Source organism: Pristis pectinata, chromosome 1 (genome assembly GCF_009764475.1).
Source record: "Pristis pectinata isolate sPriPec2 chromosome 1, sPriPec2.1.pri, whole genome shotgun sequence".
NCBI classification, from domain to species: Eukaryota; Metazoa; Chordata; class Chondrichthyes; order Rhinopristiformes; family Pristidae; genus Pristis; species Pristis pectinata.
The window spans coordinates 9,619,287-9,641,494 of NC_067405.1; the positions used below are offsets into that span (position 1 = coordinate 9,619,287).

The following is a 22,208-nucleotide window of genomic DNA, read 5'->3' on the forward strand; positions in this document are numbered from 1 at the left end:
TATGGGAGAATTTGCATAAGGGAGAAGTCGGATTTTCATAAATCAGGTCATTCCAAACCCAGGGAGCCCCTGTACATACATTTGACGTCCCCTCAAAAACAGTCAAATTTGAATTCCTGCGCATAGTTGACAAGTGTTAATTAATGATGTGCACCGTTTTGAGCTGGTGCAGGTAATGATGAGCCGAATGGCTTCCTTCTGAGCTGCAACTATTCCATGATCCAACCAGCACAAACATGACAGAAAACCACGGAAATCAAATGATGGGGGTGGGAATTTACAAGGATTAACGTGAAAAATCTTAGGGCAAATCAGAACTAAAACTTTTTAAATGCCTCCAGAAACAATGTGTTGGATTGTGTTTACCTTAAGCCAGCAGATCCGTCCAGAACCAAAAGCTATTGAGTGCTCCCTATTCAGCTCCCCTCCACTTCTGTGCCTGGGGGTGACAACTAGAAAGTTGGAGATGAGCTGGAGCGAGAAGCCTGCACATTTGGCCTACCACACTGCCACCAGACCCACCATGAAGCCCATTAATGGAGCGCTGATGTAGTGAAGGGTGAAGTGAAGGCAGGGATCTCACCTGAAATATGAAGCCACTCCTTGGGGAGGGAGCCAGCCAGTAACACAAACGTATGAACATAGAACATTACAGCACAGTACAGGCCCTTCGGCCCACAATGTTGTGCCAACATTTTATCCTGCTCTAAGATCTATCTAACCCTTCCCTCCCACATAGTCCTCCCCCATTTCGCTATCATTCATGCGTCTATCTAAGAGTCTTTTAAATGTCCCTAATGTATATGCCCCCACAACCTCTGCCGGCAGTGTGTTCCATGCACCCACCACCCTCTGTGTAAAAAACTTACCCCTGACATCCCCCTTATATCTTCCTCCAATCACCTTAAAATTATGTCCCCTTGTGTTAGCCATTTCCACCCTGGGAAAAAGTCTTTGACTGTCCACTTGATCTATGCCTCTTATCTTTGAATGAGAAAGTACAGGTAAATAGATTTAAATGTTAAAAAAAAATCTTCATTGTTTTTAATTAACTTTCAGCATTGTTTTTTTAAATGAAAAACTATTCAAAACTTATCTGAAAGGTACTTAATTGTCATTTAAAATAGTTTAAATTCCTTTGACAAAGGTGAGTTTACAGGTTTACAGGGCAGGGCCTCAGGATTCACCAGCTGAGGCCTAGTTGCCACTTCCAGCTTGCTCCTTCCGACAGGGTGACCAGACACCCAGCCCATTAACAAGTATATATTTTAAACAATCATAATTGGATTCAAGATGCTCAAGCATCTGGTAATGAGACTGTCACAGCAAAGACCTGCTCAAAGTACAAAATTTTACACAAAGACAAATGGCTGGAGGAAGTCAGTCAGTCTAACAGCATCTGTTGGGGGAAAGGAATTGTTGACACAAGTCGAGACCCTGCATTCGGGCTGAGAGTGTAGAGGGAAGATAGCTGGTAAAGAGGAGAGGGGGAAGGGTGAGATGGGGATCAGTATGTGATAGGTGGATCGAGGAGGGGAGAAGAATGATGGGTAGGTGGGTAGCCAGGTGGAGGAGAGGGAGGGGTGAAGTTGGTAATTGGTAAATTATTGTTACATGTACCGAGATACGGTGAAAACTTTGTTTTGCATGCCATCCATACAGATCATTTCAAAACATAAGTACTTTGAGTTAGTACAAAAGGAAAAGCAATAATAGAATGCAGAATATAGCGTTACAGTTACAGAGGAAGTGCAGTACAGGTAGACAATAAGGTGCAAGGGCCATGATGAGATAGATTGTGAGGTCAAGAGTTCATCTTTATCGTACAAGGGGTCCATTCAAGTGTCTTATAACAGTTGGATGGAAGCTGTTCTTGAGCCTGGTGGTGTGTGTATTTTTTATAACATTTCTTTATTAGTCACATGTACATTGAAACAATGAAATACACCTTTTGCATAGAGTGCTCTGGGGGCAGCCCCCAAGTGTCGCCACGCTTCCGGCACCAACATGGCATGCCCACAACTTCCTAACCCGTACGTCTTTGGAATGTGGGAGGAAACTGGAGCACCCGGAGGAAACTGGAGCACCCAGAGGAAACCCACGCAGACACGGAGAGAACATACAAACTCCTTACAGACAGCAGTGGGAATTGAACCCGGGTCACTGGCGCTATAATAGCGTTATGCTAACCACTACACCACCATGCCTGCCCAACACTACCGTTTTCAAGCTTTTGTATCTTCTGCTCGATGGAAGGGGGCAGAAGAATGAATAGTAATGGTAAGAGAGAAGTTGGGAGAGAGAGGCAGGTGGAGACAAAGGCAGAGGCACACCTGCCTCCCAACTCCATCCCCCTCCCCTCAGCTCCATCTGCCCATCACCTGCCAGCCAGCCCATGTCTCACACCTCCTTACACTGGCCATCTTCCCTCTACACTCTCAGTCCTGACGCAGGGTCTCAACCTGAAATGTCAACAATTCCTCCCCCCACCCCCCACAAATGCTGCTCCACCTGCTTGAGTTCCTCCAGCGGTTTGTTTTTTGCTCCAGATTCCAGCATCTGCAGTCCCCTGTGTCTCCAAAATCTTACCCTGTTTTATATTTAATAAACTCAGATCACAGGTGAATTTAGACTCTAATTCTAATGTAAAACTATTGAGCATGGGAAGTGTGAACTTAAATAGTACAGTTCCTCCCAAAATTCTAGTGTATTACTGCAGTTGATAAGCATGATGTTGATGTGTACACTGGGTGTAAAAACAGGTCACTGACTAGATCTGGCTGCCAGAACCTACAAATACATCGATGTAAGTGGCGCAGCAATTTCTAGTGGTGAACAAAGACAGAGAAATGCAAGTAAAAATTGTGACGACAGACGCTAAGGTTTGTAGCCAAGCATCATCCGCAGAGAAATAGTGTCTCATGATAAGGAGCAGGCCATTGGGGCTGAAATGAGGAATAAGTCTTCACCCAGGGATTGTAAATCTCTTTTCTTCTCTACTCTTAAAGGCAGTTGAGAACTTTAATAACAACTGAGGCTGATGCGTTTGTGGACTTTATAAGGGGATTGAGAATTGAATGGAGGTAGAAGATCAGGCTCAATTTTACTGAATAATGGAGCAGGCTTAAGGGGCCAAATAGTTTACTTTCTTATTTGCACACTATGCATATGATTTTTAAAACACTGATATGTTGAGACAAACACTTCTTATTAATAATGAATTTCCAAAACAAAAAGTGACAAGTAACATTAATGAGCTGGTGAGACTAATGAGAACAATGCCTGTCCAGCAGAATCTCAGTCATTAAGTGGATCACATCAGGGTGGACCAAGCAGTTTAGTAACTCATCAGTGGATATCAGTCTCCTGTCATCATCAGCAGGTCTGGAACCACAATCCAAGCTACACTGATTAGCTTCCAAGCTGTTGGCCGGAGAATGATCCCCAGACACGCTGGATACTCGGTCCTTTGCTGAAGCAGCAGCTTCTTGCCGAACAGGAACCAGGTTGGGTCCAAAACAGATGTTGGTGGTCAGGCCAGCTTTAGGTTCTGCAAGTTTCCTTGGTCCATCCGCGGCCGTAGATTCTGCTGCTTCTGAATCGCCTTTTCTCTTCTTTGGAAGGCCAGAGGAGCGCTGCACTGACTGGCCTCTTCCCTTCATGCAGTTTGGGCGATGGGTCTTTGCCTTATCTAAGCAGGCTTGAACTGCAAGGTTGATGTAGTGTAGGTTTGTTTCATACGATGTGACTGCAGCCTATGCACACACACACACACAAAATACAGTTAATATGTAGAATTATAAATCTGTACACTTGTTATTTTGGTCTCTTCCCTCCCGGATGCTCTATTCCACTATTCTGCCTTCACCAATTCCCACACTTTCTCATGGTATCTGTCATATAACCTCAGGAGAGGCAGCATTGATTGCCTTCTTACCACCTCCCTTCCAGCCCAACCATAAAAATAAAACAAAAAAAAACACCTGAAAGGGTGACTTACTTGCACTTGCAGTTTAGAATACTGCACTTGGTGTTCAAAGTCAAAGTTGAGTTTATTGCCACATGACTTGTGTTCACAGGTGCAATGCAAAGTTTACTATAATGAAAAACTTCACCACAGGGACTCTCTATGTTACCAAACCATACTATGTTACTAACCCATACTCACTTCTGCAGAACACTTCCATTGAGTTTACATATTGCAGGGTCAGCTGCTTTCATGTGTAACTTTAATTCGTTATCCTCCTCTTATTTTGACCTCCTATACTGTTGCAGTGAAGCCTAATGCAAGGTCAGGGAACAGCATCTCACCTCCTATCCAAGTACAATGACTCGACATCAAATTCAACAATTTCAGATTGTATCCAGCGTAGTCTGGGGATCATTCTCTGGCCAACAGCTTGGAAGTTAATCAGTGCAGCTTGGACTGTGGTTCCAGACCTGCTGATGATCTCAGGACACTGACTTCCACTGGTGAGTTTGCTCCACCCCAATGTGACTGAGATTCAGCTCTCAGTTTCTTTTTGTTTTCTTTTGGTGATTCCAGATCCTGCATTCACACCTCCCTCTGTTATTCAGTAACCTCTACCATCCCCTTTCAGCCAGCACCATCATTATTTGTGTTATTCAACCTCTCCTCCCCTCCACACGATCACACACCCTCCCTTTTGTTCCCTCTACTCCCACACCTTCTCTGCAACCAAAAACATGTTCTCTCTCTAATTTCTTACACTTTTGAATGAAGGTCATTGGATATAACAGTTAATTCCTTCTTGCTTGACAGAATCGAACGGCACAGAAAGGGACCTCTTCAGCCCGACCTGCGGAGTATTTCCTGTACTCTGGGTTTTATTTCAGAATTCCAGCATCTGCACTATTTTGCTTTTGGATATCTATAATTTACACGTATTTACATTTTATGCAGGTGTAATACAAATATGCCTGAAGCATTCAACTGTTACACTTTTTATTTAGACTGGCTGTTAGAATATGCACCAATCATTGCCACCATTCATATTACCTAATTAGCACAAATTTGGAACTAATTATCAAATACTTTGATACATAAAATTATAGAAATTTACAGCACAGGAGGTTGCCACATCTCATTCTGTTAGTCCTAATTAGATCATGGTTTAGGGTCTTTTAAAAGTTGTTATTGTACCTGCCTCAACCACTTCCTCTGGCAGCTCGTCCCACATATGCACCACTCTCTGTGTGAAGAAGTTGCTCCTTAAGTCCCTTTTAAATCTTTCCCCTCTCACCTTAAATCTATGCCCTCTAGTTTTTGATTCCCTTTCTCTGGGAAAAAGACTGTGTGCATTCACCCTGTCTATGCCTGTCATGATTTTATACACTTCTATAAAGTCACCCCTCAGTCTCCTACGCTCCAAGGAATAAAGTCCTAGCCTGCCCAACCTTTCCCTATAAGTCAGGAGCTTGAGTCCTGGCAACATTCTCGTAAATCTTCCTTGCATTCTTTCCAGCTTAATGACATCTTTCCTATAACAGGGTAGCCAAAAGTGCACACAATACCCCAGGTGCGGCCTCACCAAAGACTTGTATAACTGCAACATAAGGTCCCATCTCCTATACTCAATGCCCTGACTGATGGAGGCCAGCGTGCCAAAAGCCTTCTTCACCACACTGTCTACCTGCGACCTGCTTATGAGAACATTGCCTGGGATGGAGCGTTTCAATTATGAGAGAGGTCCAGCTCGGCTGTGCTTAATGGCCTTGGAGCAGAGGAAGCTGAACGGTGGGGTGGGGACGGTGGGGGGGGCGTCCTGAATGGGTGATACAAAACTACGAGAAACATAGACAGGGTGGATGGTAGGAAACCTCTCCCCATAGCAGTCTAGAACTAGAGGGTACAGAGTGGATCAGAAGAACCTTTTCACTGAGAGGATGGCTGGTATCTGGAATACACTGCTGAGGGACTGGTTGAGGAGGATGCTCTCACAACAATCAAGTGTTGAGATGTGCACTTAAATTGCCAAGGCATAGAATGCGACAGACCCAGTATATAGGATTTGCAGAGATAGATATTTAATGGTTGGCATGGACATGCTGGGCCGAAGGGCCTGTTTCTGTGCTGTATAACTGTATGACATTCAGTAAGGACAATCCGCAGATCGTGTGCTACTGACCAGTCATGGACTCTCAGCACTTTTTCTATTCGCACCAGCCAACAGTTATTTGACAAGTTGCCCTTAATTGCTTCCACTTCAGATTTCCAGCATCCTCAGTACTTGCTTCGGTTCCTGTCTGCTACATCACAGCAGCCATGTGTCTTATCAGCTTTGAACCAGTCCTTTCCCTGCTGTCCTGCACTTTATGCTCCACATATTTATGCTTATTATTATTCTTCCATAATAAGCTCCAACTGTGTCACAAGTAGTCACTAACTTGGGTATCTGTGTCATCAGTCGTAAACTGGAGTACTGCCATCAACAAATCAGCAGTGAAGCCCACAGTTCACTCTGAAAGTGCACACAGTTACTCGATTCCAACACCTGCTGGTGGAATTTACATTTGAGTTTGGTAACTGAGACCGTAAGACATAGGAGCAGAGTTAGGCCATTCGGCCCATCGAGTCTGCTCTGCCATTCGATCGTGGCTGATTTATTTTTCCCCCTCAACCCCATTCTCCTGCCTTCTCCCCATAACCTTTGACACCCTCACTAATCAAGAATCTATCAACCTCTGCTTTAAATACACCCAATGACTTGGTCTCTACAGCTGTCTGTGGCAATGAATTCCACAGATTCACCACCCTCTGGCTAAAGAAATTCCTCCTCATCTCTGTTCTGAAGGGGCACCCTTCTGTTCTGAGGCTGTGCCCTCTGGTCCTAGACTCTCCCACTACTGGAAACATCCTCTCCACATCCACTCTATCCAGGCCTTTCAATATTCGGTAGATTTCAGTGAGATCCCTCCTAAACTCCAGCGAGTACAGGCCCAGAGCCATCAATTGCTCCACATACGTTAACCCCTTCGTTCCCAGGATCATTCTTGTAAACTTCCTCTGGACCTTCTCCAACGCCAGCACATCCTTCCTTAGATATGGGGCCTAAAATTGCTCACAATTCTCTAAATGTGGTCTGACCAACACCTTTTAAGCCCTCAACATTACATCCTTGCTTTTATATTCTAGTCCTCTCGAAATGAATGCTGACATTGCATTTGCCTTCCTTACTACCAACTCAACCTGCAAGTCAACCTTTAGGGAATCCTGCACTAGGACTCCCAAGTCCCTTTGCACCTCCGATTTCTGAATTCGCTCCTGTTTAGAAAATAGTTTACGCCTTTATTCCTTCTACCAAAGTTCATGACCGTACACTTCCCTACACTGTATTCCATTTGCCACTTCTTTGCCCATTCTCCCAACCTGTCCAAGTCCTTCTGCAGACTCCCTGTTTCCTCAACACTACCTGCCCCTCCACCTGCCTTTGCATCATCCGTAAACTTGGTCACAAAGCCATCAATTCCATCATCTAAATCATTTACAAGGTGAAAAGTAGCAGACCCAACACCGACCCCTGCGGAACACCACTAGTCACCGGCAGCCAACTAGAAAAGGCCCCCTTTATTTCCACTCTTTGCCTTCTGCCAGTCAGCCGATCTTCTATCCACACTGTGTCTACGCTTCAACAGATTAAAACACAGATTCACGCACCTCCGTGGCATTCAGCCAGCTGGCAGTGTCAGCACCAGGATCTGCAGACTTCAGAGCACAGACCACTGTCCGAGTCAATGCCTCCCCAACTCTGGCTTCGTCATCATCACCCTAGAAACGGAGTGGAACAGAATCAGAGGCACAATCGTCAGTAAAGTAAGAAGGGGAAAGGACTGTGCGCCTTTCCATGAACGAGCAACAGAACAAACTTTTTTCTTAAAAAGAAATATAGTCAATCTCAACCTTAAATGCAGCACAAGTAGTTACGGTCTATACACTGCCAGGACTTGCTTCCCTCCTCTTGAGAGAATCTGGAACTAGGAAGCATTGTTTCAGAATAAGTTGTCACTTATATAAGACTGAAATAGAAACATAGAAAACCTACAGCACAATTCAGGCCCTTCGGCCCACAAAGCTGTGCCGAACATGTCCCTACCTTAGAAATTACTAGGCTTACCCATAACCCTCTATTTTTCTCAGCTCCATGTACCTATCCAAAAGTCTTTTAAATGAAGTTCTCTGAGGAATTTCTCCTCTCAGAGAGTTGTAAACCTTTGGAATTTTCTACCTCTGTTGAGGCAGAGTCATATTTAGGGCTAAGATATATTTTTGGACTGCTGGTGAGGTGAGGGTGAGATGAGGGTTCTGAAGAACAGGCAAAGAATGGAACGAGGCCAATATCAGATCACCTCAACTGTGCTGAATGGCAGAGCAGGCTCTAGAGACTGTATGGTCTACTCCTGCTCCTATTCCTTACTCTCTCGCAGTCTCTTTTGTCTTAAACTAACTTGAAAGTATCTGGCTGCCTTATTGTGCTGTCCCCATCTCAGTTTCCAAGACTGGAAAGATGCGTGCTCACCATTTTCCATTTAGAAATGATGACAGCATTTCATCACTCCTGATCTTCATTCTATTCTACAGAGAGACAGAGACTTCTTTTATAAGCACTTGCATAAATTATTACCTTAATTCTGGTTTACCCCTTTCAATATTACAATTAAATTTCAGATGAGAAAATCTACAATGTATTCTTATTAGAAACAGAAATGGCCTTGAAGGATTGAATGGCTTGTTTCTCCTGTTCAATTAGATCAAGGATGCATTCAACTCCTTTTCCATACTTTTGCTCCATTTCTGTTCTATAGACCAGCCTAAAATATACAACAAAAACAGAAAGTGCTGGAAAAAGTGCAGGTCGGGCAGCATCTGTGGAAAGAGAAATGACTAATGTCTCAGGCCTGGGACCCTTTATCAGAACTGAGGAAGAGAGACACAAGTTGGGTTGGGTAACAGAGGAGATGGTGGACAGCAAAGGCTGGAACAAAGGGAATTTCTGTGGTAGGGTGAAATAAAGTGACTGTAAAGGAGCAGTTAAGCTCCTTTGTCTGCATAATGTGTTGTTAATGTTGTCAAGTCTGTGTAGAGTCTGAGCTATTGGGATGTGCCGTGAAGGCCAGATTGAAATACACACCTACTTCCATCCTGAAACACTGAGCCGATCCCCAGCATTTGGAATCATTTGGGTGAGTTACAGATTTGTATTACTGGTGTGCAGAACAGTCTTTGCTGATTTAATTCAAGGGCTTCCTTCCACTGGATTTCCCCATTAGAGAAGACAAATTTTCTTCACCAACGACCGAACAATTTCATCATTCTCAATTCCATTACCTTGATCCTCTAACTTCATGAGAACAGCAGTCAACAGATAGCTTTGCAAACTATCCTTAATTCAGTCCTTTAGACCCCATTATTAATCTGGTAAGATCTCTTCCAATATATTCCTCCTGGGTTGCAGAGCTCAGTCTGGGTGTGACTATGCAACTGAAACATAATTTCCCGGCTGGTACCCTTGAGATTCTATTATAATTAATGCTTTGTGCCCATCTCTTCACTTCCATTGACTTGTTTATAGATATCAGATCTCTTTTTGCTCTAAATAATTGTACAGAAGTATTGGTATTGGTTTATTATTGTCACTTGTACCGAGGTACAGTGAAAAACTTAGCTTGCATACTGATCGTACAGGTCAATTCATTACACAGTGCAGTTACACTGAGTTAGTACAGAGTCCATTGATGTAATACAGGTAAAAACAATAACAGCACAGTACAGAGTAAAGTGTCACAGCTACAGAGAAAATGCAGTGCAATAAGGTGCAAGGTCACAACAAGGTAGATCATGAGGTTGTAGACCATCTCACTGTATAAGGGAACTGTTCAATTGTCTTATCACAGTGGGGTAGAAGCTGTCCTTAAGTCTGGTGGTACGTGCCCTCAGGCTCTTATATCTGCTACCCAATGGAAGAGGGGAGAAGAGAGAATGTCCCGGGTAGGTGGGGTCTTTGATTATGCTGGCTGCTTCACCAAGACAGCGAGAGGTAAAGACAAGAGTCCAAGGAGATTAGGCAAATGCATTCCTTAACATGAAGCAGATAGGGGGAATTTAATACAAATATTTTTTGCTCAAGATGATGCATTGATAATGAAATATACTTGAGGAAGAGTATGGATGATGTGTTACACTTGATCTTACACTCCCTACCTCATATCGTGAAAATCATAAAAACCCCTGCTGCTTTACAACCCATGTCACAGTAGCCATATAAACCACAATAGCATACATTGGTATGTTTTCCACTTGCTTTGATGAAATTATTCCAATGTATTTACTGTTGTCCTACAGCAAAGCACAAGTGATTTAGTGCAGACAACACTACACTATATTGTGAGCATAATATACACAGTGGGACTCTCCTGGGTCCCATTCATATCGAGATTGTTGTTATTAAACTTCCTCACTCACATCTCTCCACTGCACACTTTGTAAATTGTCTATAAAATCATAGTTTTGCACCAGGTATGTCACATATATTTTTTATTTCCATGTTCATTTCCACACAACACTGAATATAGGAAGAAGCACAATGGTGAGAGAAAGTGAGAGAGAGAGAGAGAGAGAGAGAGAGAGAGAGAGAGAGAGAGAGAGAGAGAGAGAGAGAGAGAGATTTTCCATTCTCTTTTGTAGCTTATTTCCTGACAGTGATTTCATCGCTGTATGTTTTTCTTCTGGAGTTAACACATATAACATTACATCATTGCATGTGAAGATTTGCTAATGTTTGAAAGTGTGACTGGCTCCCTTCATTATGTAATACAACATAATATGGAAACTTTAAAACAAAATACAACTGTGATTTATTATTCTCTATGCCAGTTCCTGAACTTTGATTCTCTTAAACTCTTCTTTCAGGACTGTAAATATTGCCGTGTGCTTTATTTGCAGTTGTTGAGCACAGAATTTGTAAATATAGAATACATACCATGACAGATTAGTGCAGAGTGTGACCTGAATTAACTAAACACATGTTGAAGCAGTCTGTGATTTAGAAAAAAGGTCACACTCATAAATTTACATTACTCTGCACAATGAACATTTATGTTTATGCCAGCTAGAGGTTTATAGGTCCATTAAAAGTCGAGACCTTTAAACGCATGGCACTGCGGACGACAATGCTGCAACAAGAGTCAGCTAACTGACTGCATGAATATGCATTTCTGTAAATGTTTACTGATATAAATAGGCATGCAGATAATGCAATGCATTCATCCCCAAATGCTACACAGGCACAGTAATTTGCAAATCACAACCATCTGCACTGCCACTTTGCTTATTTGACAAAGAACGTTTGGAGATGAGTAAATAATTCACCTTTAGTGCTTCTATTCCATTCATCATGCTTCATGGTGTCTCTAAAGCCCTGATAACACCGTTACGTTATGTCACAACTTTACAAAGCACTGGTTAGGCTGTGCCTGGGGTATTGCATGCAGTCCTGGTCGCCACATTAATAGGAAGGATGTGTTTGTGCTGGACAGAGTACAAAGGACATTCACCATGATGTTGCCTGAATTGGAAGACTAGTTCTGGGGAGAGACTGGAGAGGCTTGGCTTGTTTTCCTTGGAATGAAGGAGGCTGAAGGGTGACCTGATAGATTATGAGAGGCACAGATACGGTAGAAGGTCAGAATCCTTTTCCAATGGCAGCGGGATCAAAAACAAGAGGACATCGGTTTAAGGTGAGAGGAAGGAGTTTTAAATGGGACCTGAGAGGTAAGTTTTTTTTAAACAGAGTGGTTGATACCAGGAATGCGCTGTCAGAGGAGGTGTTGGAATCAGATACAATCAATGTGTTTAAGAGACATTTAGACGGACACTTCAACAGGCAAGCCATGGAAGGATACGATCCTAATGCAGGCAAATGGGATTAGTGTAGGTGGGCAAAAGGGTCGGCATGGATGTGATGAGCCGATGGTCCTGTTTCTGTGCTGTAGAACACTGTGACTCTACAACTGTTGGCTAAATTCAGTTTGTCCCCTTTGACTCTCACCAACTTCTATCGATGCACCATAGAAAGCATCCAATCTGGATGCATCACGGCTTGGTATGGCAACTGCTCTGCCCAGGACCACAAGAAACTGCAGAGTTGTGGACACAGCCCAGTGCATCAAGGACACCAGCCTCCCCTCCTTGGACTCTGCCTTTACCTCTCGTTGTCTTGGTGAAGCAGCCAGCATAATCATAGACCCCACCCACCCAGGTCATTCTCTCTTCTCTCCTCTTCCATCGGGTAGAAGATACAGGAGCCTGAGGGCACATACCACCAGACTTAAGGACAGCTTCTACCCCACCGTGATAAGACTATTGAATGGTTCCCTTATACAGTGAGATGGACTCTGACTTCACGATCTACCTTGTTGTGACCTTGCACCTTATTGCACTGCACTTTCTCTGTAGCTGTGACACTTTACTCTGTACTGTTATTGTTTTTACCTGTACTACATCAATGGACTCTGTACTAACTCAATGTAACTGCACTGTGTAATGAATTGACCTGTACGATCGGTTTGCAAGACAAGATTTTCACTGTACCTTGGTACAAGTGACAATAGTAAACCAAAACCAATACCAATACCGACATGCCACACCATTTCTAACCCTGACACCCAGAGTCTGGAACCAGACACTCTATTCCGAGCTCCGTCATGGGAAGAGACAACCCAGTGGACAGTGGAATAGATTCAAGGATGTACTCAAGGCATCCTTAAAAATAAGCAATATTTCCACTCACTCCCCGGAATCCCTGGCCCATGACCAGTCCAAGTGGAGAAACAACATTCAGGGTGCCACTGAGAACTGATTCCACGCATCCCGAACACAGAGTACCTGACGTAAACTGCGGAAGGAGCCTCAAAAACTACCCACCGCCTGTCTGTCAGTAAGCCTTGACCCATCTCAGGTTCCATATTGATCTCATCAGTCAACTCGGACCTGGAGTGGAAGCAAGTGAGGGACTTTTAAGAGGAAGAAGGCTGAATTGTGAGCACAGGGACATACATCACACCTCTCCTCTTCAGCCAAGCAGCCAAGGCCAGTAAATGTAAAATCTTCCTGGGAAAATGAGTGGAAGAAGTTCCTCAGTGCAGAATAATGTATGTGCAATAATTTCTCTGTTTATGCAAATATTAAGTGAAAACATACAGTGGCATGCAAAAGTTTGGGCACCCCTGGTCAAAATTTCTATTACTGTGAATAGTTAAGTAAGTAGAAGATGAACTGATCTCCAAAAGTCATAAAGTTAAAGATGAAACATTCTTTTCAACATTTTAAGCAAGGTTAGTGTATTATTTTTGGTTTGTACAATTTTAGAGTGAAAAAAGGAAAGGAGCACCATGTAAAAGTTTGGGCACCCCAAGAGATTTGAGCTCTCAGATAACTTTTACCAACGTCTCAGACCTTCATTAGCTTGTTAGGGCTATGGCTTGTTCACAGTCATCGTGAGGAAAGGCCAGGTGATGCAAACTTCAAAGCTTTATAAATACCCTGACTCCTCAAACCTTGTCCCAACAATCAGCAGCCATGGGTTCTTCTAAGCAGCTGCCTAGCAGTCTGAAAATTAAAATAGATGATGCCCACAAAGCAGGAGAAGGCTATAAGAAGATAGCAAAGCGTTTTCAGGTAGCCATTTCCTCAGTTCGTAATGTAATTAAGAAATGGCAGTTAACAGGAACGGTGGAGGTCAAGTTGAGGTCTGGAAGACCAAGAAAACTTTCCGAGAGAACTGCTCGTAGGATTGCTAGAAAGGCAAATCAAAACCCTCGCTTGACTCCAAAAGATCTTTGGGAAGGTTTAGCAGACTCTGGACTGGTGGTGCTTGTTCCATTGTGCAGCGACACCTGCACAAATATGACCTTCATGGAAGAGTCATCAGAAGAAAACCTTTCCTGATATCCTCACCACAAAATTCAGTGTCAGAAGTTTGCAAAGGAACATCTAAACAAGCCTGATGCATTTTGGAAACAAGTCCCGTGGACTGATGAAGTTAAAATAGAACTTTTTGGCCGCAATGAGCAAATATATATTTGGAGAAAAAAGGGTGCAGAATTTCATGAAAAGAACACCTCTCCAACTGTTAAGCACGGGGGTGGATCGATCATGCTTTGGACTTGTGTTGCAGCCAGTGGCACGGGGAACATTTCACTGGTAGAGGGAAGAATGAATTCAATTAAATACCAGCAAATTCTGGAAGCAAACATCGCACCATCTGTAAAAAAGCTGAAGATGAAAAGAGAATGGCTTCTACAACAGGATAACAATCCTAAACACACCTCAAAATCCACACTGGACTACCTCAAGAGGCACAAGCTGAAGGTTTTGCCATGGCCCTCACAGTCCCCTGACCTAAACATCATCAAAAATTTGTGGATAGACCTCAAAAGAGCAGTGCATGCAAGACGGCCCAAGAATCTCACAGAACTAGAAGCCTTTTGCAAGGAAGAATGGGTGAAAATGCCCCAAACAAGAATTGAAAGACTCTTAGCTGGCTACAGAAAGTAGTTACAAGCTGTGGTACTTGCCAAAGGGGGTGTTACTAAATAATGGCCATGCAGGGTGCGCAAACTTTTGCTTCGGGCCCCTTTCTTTTTTTGTTATTTTGAAACAGTAAAAGATGGAAATAAAAAAGTAATCTTACTTAAAATATTAAAGAAATGTGTCGTCTTTAACTTTATGCCTTTTGGAAATCAGGTCATCTTTTACTCACTTAGCTATTCACAGTAACAGAAATTTTGACCAGGGCTGCCCAAACTTTTGCATGCCACTATACTTGCATTTACATAGCACCTTACACAACCTCAACACATACTCTTACTATGAATTTTATTTTCTTACGTGTAGTTACTGTTGTAATGCCAACTATTTTGTTCACAGGAGAATCCCACAAATGAGACAATGAGCAGAATAATCTACTTTCAGTGATGTTAGTTGGAGATTACACATTCCCCTGCACATAACATATGAAAATGACACAATCAGCCAACAATGTTCTCTTACATTTTGAGTGGGCATCCTGACACCTCCAACGGTTGCCCCCACCACCAACAAACTTGCATTGTCCAGGAAGTGACTCAGTTAAAGTTTCTGGGGAATGATATGCTAAAGATGTGTTTGTCAAAATTCAGGAAGCCACAATGACCATATTGCCCAACAAATCAACTGCCTTTCAAACATGTGATATCAGCCTCATCCTGATTCCTTTTTAACATTTTCAGAAAATCTGGGTGTACTCAAGTAGAATACAAACTATGCAAAGGACCTATGAGGCAATATTACACACACTGCCACTACTGCTAAACCACCTTTGCGCGCAATACAAGGACATAGTTTTTTTCCCCAGACAAAAAGTTTCTGGATGTGGCTGAAATGTACTGATTGCAATATGTGAAATGTTACTTGTAAGGTAGCAAAGTATCCATTGGAGCGATTATAAATGAAATCCAGTGAATTGTGTTCAATGAGCCTCTTAAAGGAGGAAACATAGTGGGTGGTTCTGGAAATTAATTCCAGAGTTCAGGACTAAAAGTGTTGTTGCCAATGCAAGAGCAATAAAAAAAGCTGAAACAGGGCAAGTGCAGTGACCTCAACTTGACTACAAAGTGATGCAGTGTAAGAGACAAGACCATGTAGGAATTTGAAAACTGGGAAGAGGATTTTAACTTTGAGGCATAGACAAACCAGAAGTTAAGGCAATACAAGCACAACAGTAACAGATCAACAAAACTTAAAACAAATTAGGATACAGGCAGCAGAATTTTAGATGGCTCAAGTTTATGAAGGGTGCAAGGTATTTTGCACTAAATAAGTGAAAAAAAAGGGCAGGATTCTGAAAGAGTCTGTGTCAGGGATGTATTTTACATTGGTTTAGCAACATTGATCATGCACCTTCAGAGATTAATGCACTACAGCATTCAGATTTCTTTCACATTCAACAGGTTTTAGCGACGTACAATTATAATAATGAGAAGGAAGAGGCTATATGGTCCCTTGAACTTGCTCTGCATTCAATATCATGGCTGATCTTGTGTTCTAAATCTGTAAGGTCCAATTTCCTTGGTGTCCAAAACTTAGTGATCTACACCCACATCGCTCTGAGGTACAGAATTCAAAATATTTACAACTCTCTGAATTTAGAAATTCCTTCTTACGTCAGTACTAAACGCCTGAACCGTCACATTGAGATGATGCATCTCTGGTTCTACACTAGCTCTGTATCTACTCTGTCATCCCTCTCAGAAACTTCTGCATTTCACTTTTCATTGTTCTCAATTCCAGTGACCACTAACCCAATCTTACTCAATTTTATTGTGTGGATAACCCCTCACCCATAAAACAATCTAGTGAGTTCACACTAAACTGACCCCAGGTCTGTAGGTATGGAGACCAAAAGTGCATAGAACGCAGAACAATACAGCACAGTATGGGCCCTTTGGCCCATCATGATGCGCAGACCTATATAAGCCTACTCTCTATGATCAATCTAACCCTTCCCTCCTACACAGCCCATAACCCTCCATTTTTCTTACATCCATGTGCCTATCTAAGAGTCTTTTAAATGTCCCTATTATATCAGCCTCTACCACCACCCCGGCAGTGCATTCCAGGCACCCACCACTCTCTGTGTAAAAAACTTACCTCTGACATCTCCCCTGAACATTCCTCCTCCAACAAACTGATATCCTTCGGTTTTGGCCATTGCTGCCCTGGGGAAAAGGTGCTGGCTGTCTACACTATCTCGGCCCCTCAATCTTATACACCTCTATCAAGTTGCCTCTCATCCTGCGTCACTCCAAAGGGCGGCACGGTAGCGTAGCAGTTAGCGCAACGCTATTACAGCGCCAGCGATCGGGGTTCGATTCCTGCCGCTGTCTGTAAGGAGTTTGTGCGTTCTCCCGTGTCTGTGTGGGTTTCCTCCGGGTGCTCCGGTTTCCTCCCACATTCGAAAGACGTATGGGTAGGTTAATTTGGGGGTTTAAAATGGGTGGCGCAGACTCGTTGGGCCGGAAGGGCCTGTTACCACACTGTAAATAAAATTTAATTTAATTTAATTTAAGAACAGCCCTAGCTTGCTCAACCGTTCCTCATAAGACATGTTCTCTTATCCAGGCAGCATCCTGGTAAATCTCCTCTGCACCCTCCTTAAAACTTCTACATCCTTCCTATAATGAGGTGACCAGAACTGAACACAATATTCTAAGTGTGGTTGAACAAGAGTTTTATAGAGCTGCAACATTACCTTGCGGCTCTTGAACTCAATCCCCTGACTAATGAAGGCCAGCACACCATGCAGCTTCTTAAACACCCTATCAATTTGCACGACAAGTTTGAGGGATCCATGGACTTGGACCCCAAGATCCCTCTGTTCCTCCACACTGCTAAGAATCCTGCACACTGCTAGTAATCTGCCTTCAAGTTCAATCTTCCGAAGTGTATCACTTCACACTTGTCTGGATTGAACTCCATCTGTCACTTCTCCACCCAACTCTGCATCCTGTCAAGATTCCACTATAACCTACGACAACCTTCTACACTATCCACAACCCTTCCAACTGTTGTGTCATCTGCAAACTATTACTAACCCATCCCTCCACTTTCTCATCCAAGTCATTTGTAAAAATCACAAAGAGCAGGGGTCCCAGAACAGATCCCTGTGGAACACCACCAGTGACTGACCTCCAGGTTGAATACTCCCCGTCTACAACCACTCTCTGCCTTCTGTGAGCAAGCCAATTCCAAATCCATGCAGCTAAGTCTCCATGGATCCCATGCCTCATGACTTTCTAGATGAGCCTACCATGGGGAACCTTGTCGAACGCCTTGTACACCACATCCACCGCTCTACCTTCATCAATTTGTTTTGTCACCTCCTCGAAAAACTCAATTAGGCTCGTGAGGCACGACCTGCCCCTCATAAAGCCATGCTGACTATCCCTAATAAGACTATGCTTCTCCAAATGCTCCTAAATCCTGTCCCTATGAATCCTCTCCAATAGTTTGCCCACCACTGACGTAAGACTCACTGGTCTATAATTCCCAGGATTATCCCTGCTACCTTTTTTGAACAAGGGAACAACATTTGCCATCCTCCAATCCTCTGGTACCACTTCTGTGGCCAGGAAGGATGCAAATATCGTCAACGCCCCAGCAATCACTTCCCTCGCTTCCCATAGTAACCTGGGGTATATCCCATCTGGCCCTGGGGATTTATCTATCCTAATGTTTTTCAGAAGCTCCAACACTGTCTCTTTCTTAAACTCAACATGATCCAGCACATTAGCCTGTTCTACGCTGACCTCACGTTCGTCAAAGTCTCTCTCCCTAGTGAACAGTGAAGCAAAGTATTCATTAAGGACCTCCCCTACCTCCTCCACCTCCAGGCACATTTCCCCCTTTATCCCTGAGTGGTCTTACCCTCACCCTACTCATCTTCCTGTTCCTCACATACCTGTGGAATGCCTTGGTGTATTCCTTAATCCTACTCACCAAGGCCTTCTCATGTCCCTTCTAGCTCTCCTAAGTCCCTTCTTAAGCTCCTTCCTGGCTATTTTATAATTCTCAAGGGGCCTGCCTGATTTTTGCTTCCTAACCTAAACCTTAAGTATGCTTCCTCCTTCCTCTTGACTAAATGTTTCACCTCTCTTGTCAACATAACTCTTGTCAAACAGTAACACACTCTCAATAAAACTTAATCCTGCAGTCTAAGGCACGTAACAAAGTCTATCATACCACTTGCCTCCCTAATATGCCTGGTATGGGCTTTCAATGTGCATTATAAGACTTTTTTTCCCATTGTGTTTTTTTGCCAGACATGCGCTCATTCTCCCATGTGACTCTATTTACAAATGATATGGAACTGAAATAATTGTACACTGGGGAGTTTATGTTCCACTTCAATTTCTGTCTTTCCTTTTCCAAATCTACCAGCATAACCCTCTATTCCTTTATTCTTCATCTGCTTATCCAAGCTCCCCATAAATGTATCTATAATCACATGCTTCTACTACTCATTATGGTTGCAAGCTCCACATTTTCAGCACACTTCGGGTAAACAAGTTACTTCTTAATTTCACAGCTTCTTCCCCACTGCTATCAGAATTCTGAACCAATCACCTCTTCACAGCCCCTTCCCACATTCTCGAACCCTTAATTCTACCTCTGTTGGTTATTCCGTTATTGTCACTTTAGCATTTCCTTTTCCACTAGTACAGACTGCACTGCAATCTTTGCACAATTCCATTCTGTTGTTTTGCGCTCGTTGTTATATTTATTATTACTATTTACTCTGTGAGTTTCACACGAGCATTACACTCTGGTGTGTATGAAAATAAACTAATCTGAATTGGAACTGTCTTATATTAAGTCTCTGACTGCACTTTTCCCTGTTATGACCTTATTGTCTACCTGCACTGCACTTTCTCTGCAGCTGTGACACCTTACTCTGCATTCCATATTGTTTTACCTTGTACTACCTCAATGCACTGTGTAATGAATTGATCTGTATTGATGGTATGCAAGACAACTTTTCACTGTACCTTGGTACAAGTGACAATAATAAACTAATTCCAATTCCCCACATGTGGAAAAACTCTCTCTGCATCCACTTTATCAAAGTGCCAAACTTTTAATGACCTCTATTCACCCCTCAGCCCTCTTATTTAAAGAGAAAATAGAACCAGTCTGCTTATTTTTTTACCTGATAGTTATCCCCTAATATTTCTGGTACCATCCTTGCACATCATGTCTGAATCCTCTCCTTCACTTCTTCTTCTTATCCTAGAAATACTAGTAGTGCACATGGCATTGAGCCTGTTGATCCTTATTGTCATCACACCCCCATGACCTCAGTCTTGAATGTACTCCGTGACTGAACTGCCACAGTGTCTGTGACAGAAAATTTAAACAATTCACTACATTCATTGCGTTGCTAAATTGTCTCTTATCCTGGTTCTGTTATCAGCACAGATCTTTGTCACTGTCAGACACCAGGTCATCTCTCCACGACATGGAATGTGAAGAGTAACAGCCTGAACAGATCCCTGCAGGACTCAACTACTAAATATTCTTTTGAGAGAATTATGCATAATTAAAAAAAATTACTACAGTTGGTGACAGTCTTCTTTTGGGTTGAATTTTGCTGAGCTTGATACACGTGTTATTTTCCTTTTCTCTGTAGAATATTTTAATAAAATCCAGTTATGCTCTGGCACATGCACAATTTGACACTTCAGTATGTTTTCCCATGCATGCTTCATCTTACTGTGGGGATTTACTTGGCTCCAAACTGCATTAGAGTGGTCTCACAGGTTAGCTTTCCTCTGTGTTTGACAATAATCTTCTTTCATAGTCTCTTGGGATTGAGGAGATCATGCCTCCACTCCATTTCTATTGATTCCAAGGTTGATGAGGCTCTTCAGATATGGAAGATGGCCCATGTTTGCCAGAGTTCTGTCATGGACCTTTATTGAAGGAAGTTTGATCTTTAGTGCAAGGCACACTTGATTGCACTCTTCTGTGAACAATCTAATGATGACGGTGCCTCAAATGTACGCATACACAAGCATTGCCTGCATACTGTCGTTCAATATTTGAGGTTTGAGTGAGCCTGGCTCTGAAGCAAAAGTGACCTGGTTTGAGCTGTTCATATTCATCCTGTAGCTAAAGCTCCTCTTCAGTGAAAACTTGTTGGAGATGGGCTGCAATATTACAGTGAGAAAGACTGTAAAAGGATGGCATAGCCTTGCTTGACCCTAGCCTGCACCAGGTTTGATTCTGTGGTGGACCTGTTGATTAGAATCACAGCATGCATATCGTTGGGGTGGGATGATAAGTGGAACTAGATGGGGAGGGGATGATGGGCAGATGGAACCAAATGGGGGAAGAGGACAGGAGGCATGTACAAAGGGAGAAGAAAACTAGGTGGACAGACGAGTGTGCGGGAGGAGAGCATTGGGGGAGGGGGGTGGCGGGGTGAGTTACCTGAAATTGGAAAATTCAACGTTCATGCCACTGGGCTGTAATCTACCCAAGCAGAATACGAGATGTTGTTCTTCCAGTTTGGGTTTGGCCTCTCCGCAGCAACGGAGAAGGCCAAGGATAGACAGGTTGGTGTGGGAGTGGGAGGGACAGTGGAAGTAATATACAACCAGAAGCTCGAGACGGTCATTGAGGACAGAGCACAGGTGCTCCACAAAACGGTTGCCTTGTGTATGCTTGATTACACCAAAGTAGAGGAGAATACCTTGCAAGCACTGAATGCAGTAGAGAAGTTCGGAAGAGGCGCAGGTGAACCTCTGCCTCACCTGGAAGGGCTATTTAGGTCCCTGGATGGTGGTGAGGGAGGAGGTGCAACCTCCTACAGTTGCAGGGGCAAGTGCCAGTGGGTGGGGAGGGGTGAGCGGGCCAGGGAGTACTGAAGAGAGCAGTTCCTGCAGAAAGCAGGAAGGAAGGTGGAAGGGGAAGATGTAAATGGTGGTGGGATCGCATTGGAGCTGGTGGAAATAGTGGAGGATGATGTGTTGGATGCAGAGATGATGAGGTGAAAAGTGAGAATCAATGCAGTAGTTAATGCTGTTTCCTGCATTTCTTGTGCAAAGATCATGGAATCCAAACTGATTCAGGGAGCAGCTTTTCAGACACTGGGAGAAAGCAGTTGAGGAGGACCCTCGCAATATCTTTCCCCATGCCAGACAACAGGAGGACCCCTGCTAGTTATCGTCTCCCTCCTTGATATTGCTTGGAAAACTCTTGCACAGGTCAGGAAAATCTAATGGGTGCCGGTGCCCAAATTGAGTGTGCTGCCAGGAGATCATAGGTTAAGGGTATTGATATGGCAAGGACCCAACACACTGAAGGAATCACAAAGCAGGCACGCCAGTGGCTCTACTTTGTTAGGAGTTTGAGGAGATTTAGAAGATTCTTGCAAATTTCTACAGATCTACGGTGGAGAGCATTCTGACCGGTTGCATCACCGCCTGATATGGAGGCTCCAATGCTCAGGATTGAAAGAGGCTGCAGAGGATTGTAGACTCAGCCAGCTCCATCACGGGCACAACCCTCTCCGCCATCAAGAACATCTTCAAGAGGCGGTGCCTCAAGAAGGTTGGCATCCATCATTAAGGATGCTCAGCAGCTGGGACAT

At 43.4% G+C, this 22,208-nt stretch overlaps 1 protein-coding gene across 4 annotated transcripts in view; it reads right to left on the reverse strand.

Annotated features, from left to right (window-relative positions):
• Positions 1-1,048: 1,048 nt before the first annotated feature.
• The window catches only part of hspbap1 (hspb associated protein 1), a 117,775-nt gene continuing 96,615 nt past the window's right edge, over positions 1,049-22,208 (reverse strand). For all 4 annotated transcript variants that reach the window (XM_052017113.1, XM_052017103.1, XM_052017124.1 and 1 more), the window contains 2 exons: positions 7,679-7,789; positions 1,049-3,755 (listed from right to left, as the gene is read on the reverse strand). In XM_052017113.1, coding sequence (XP_051873073.1) covers positions 3,267-3,755; positions 7,679-7,789 — 600 coding nt within the window. In that variant the 3' untranslated portion in view covers positions 1,049-3,266. The remainder of the gene's footprint in view (positions 3,756-7,678; positions 7,790-22,208) is intronic.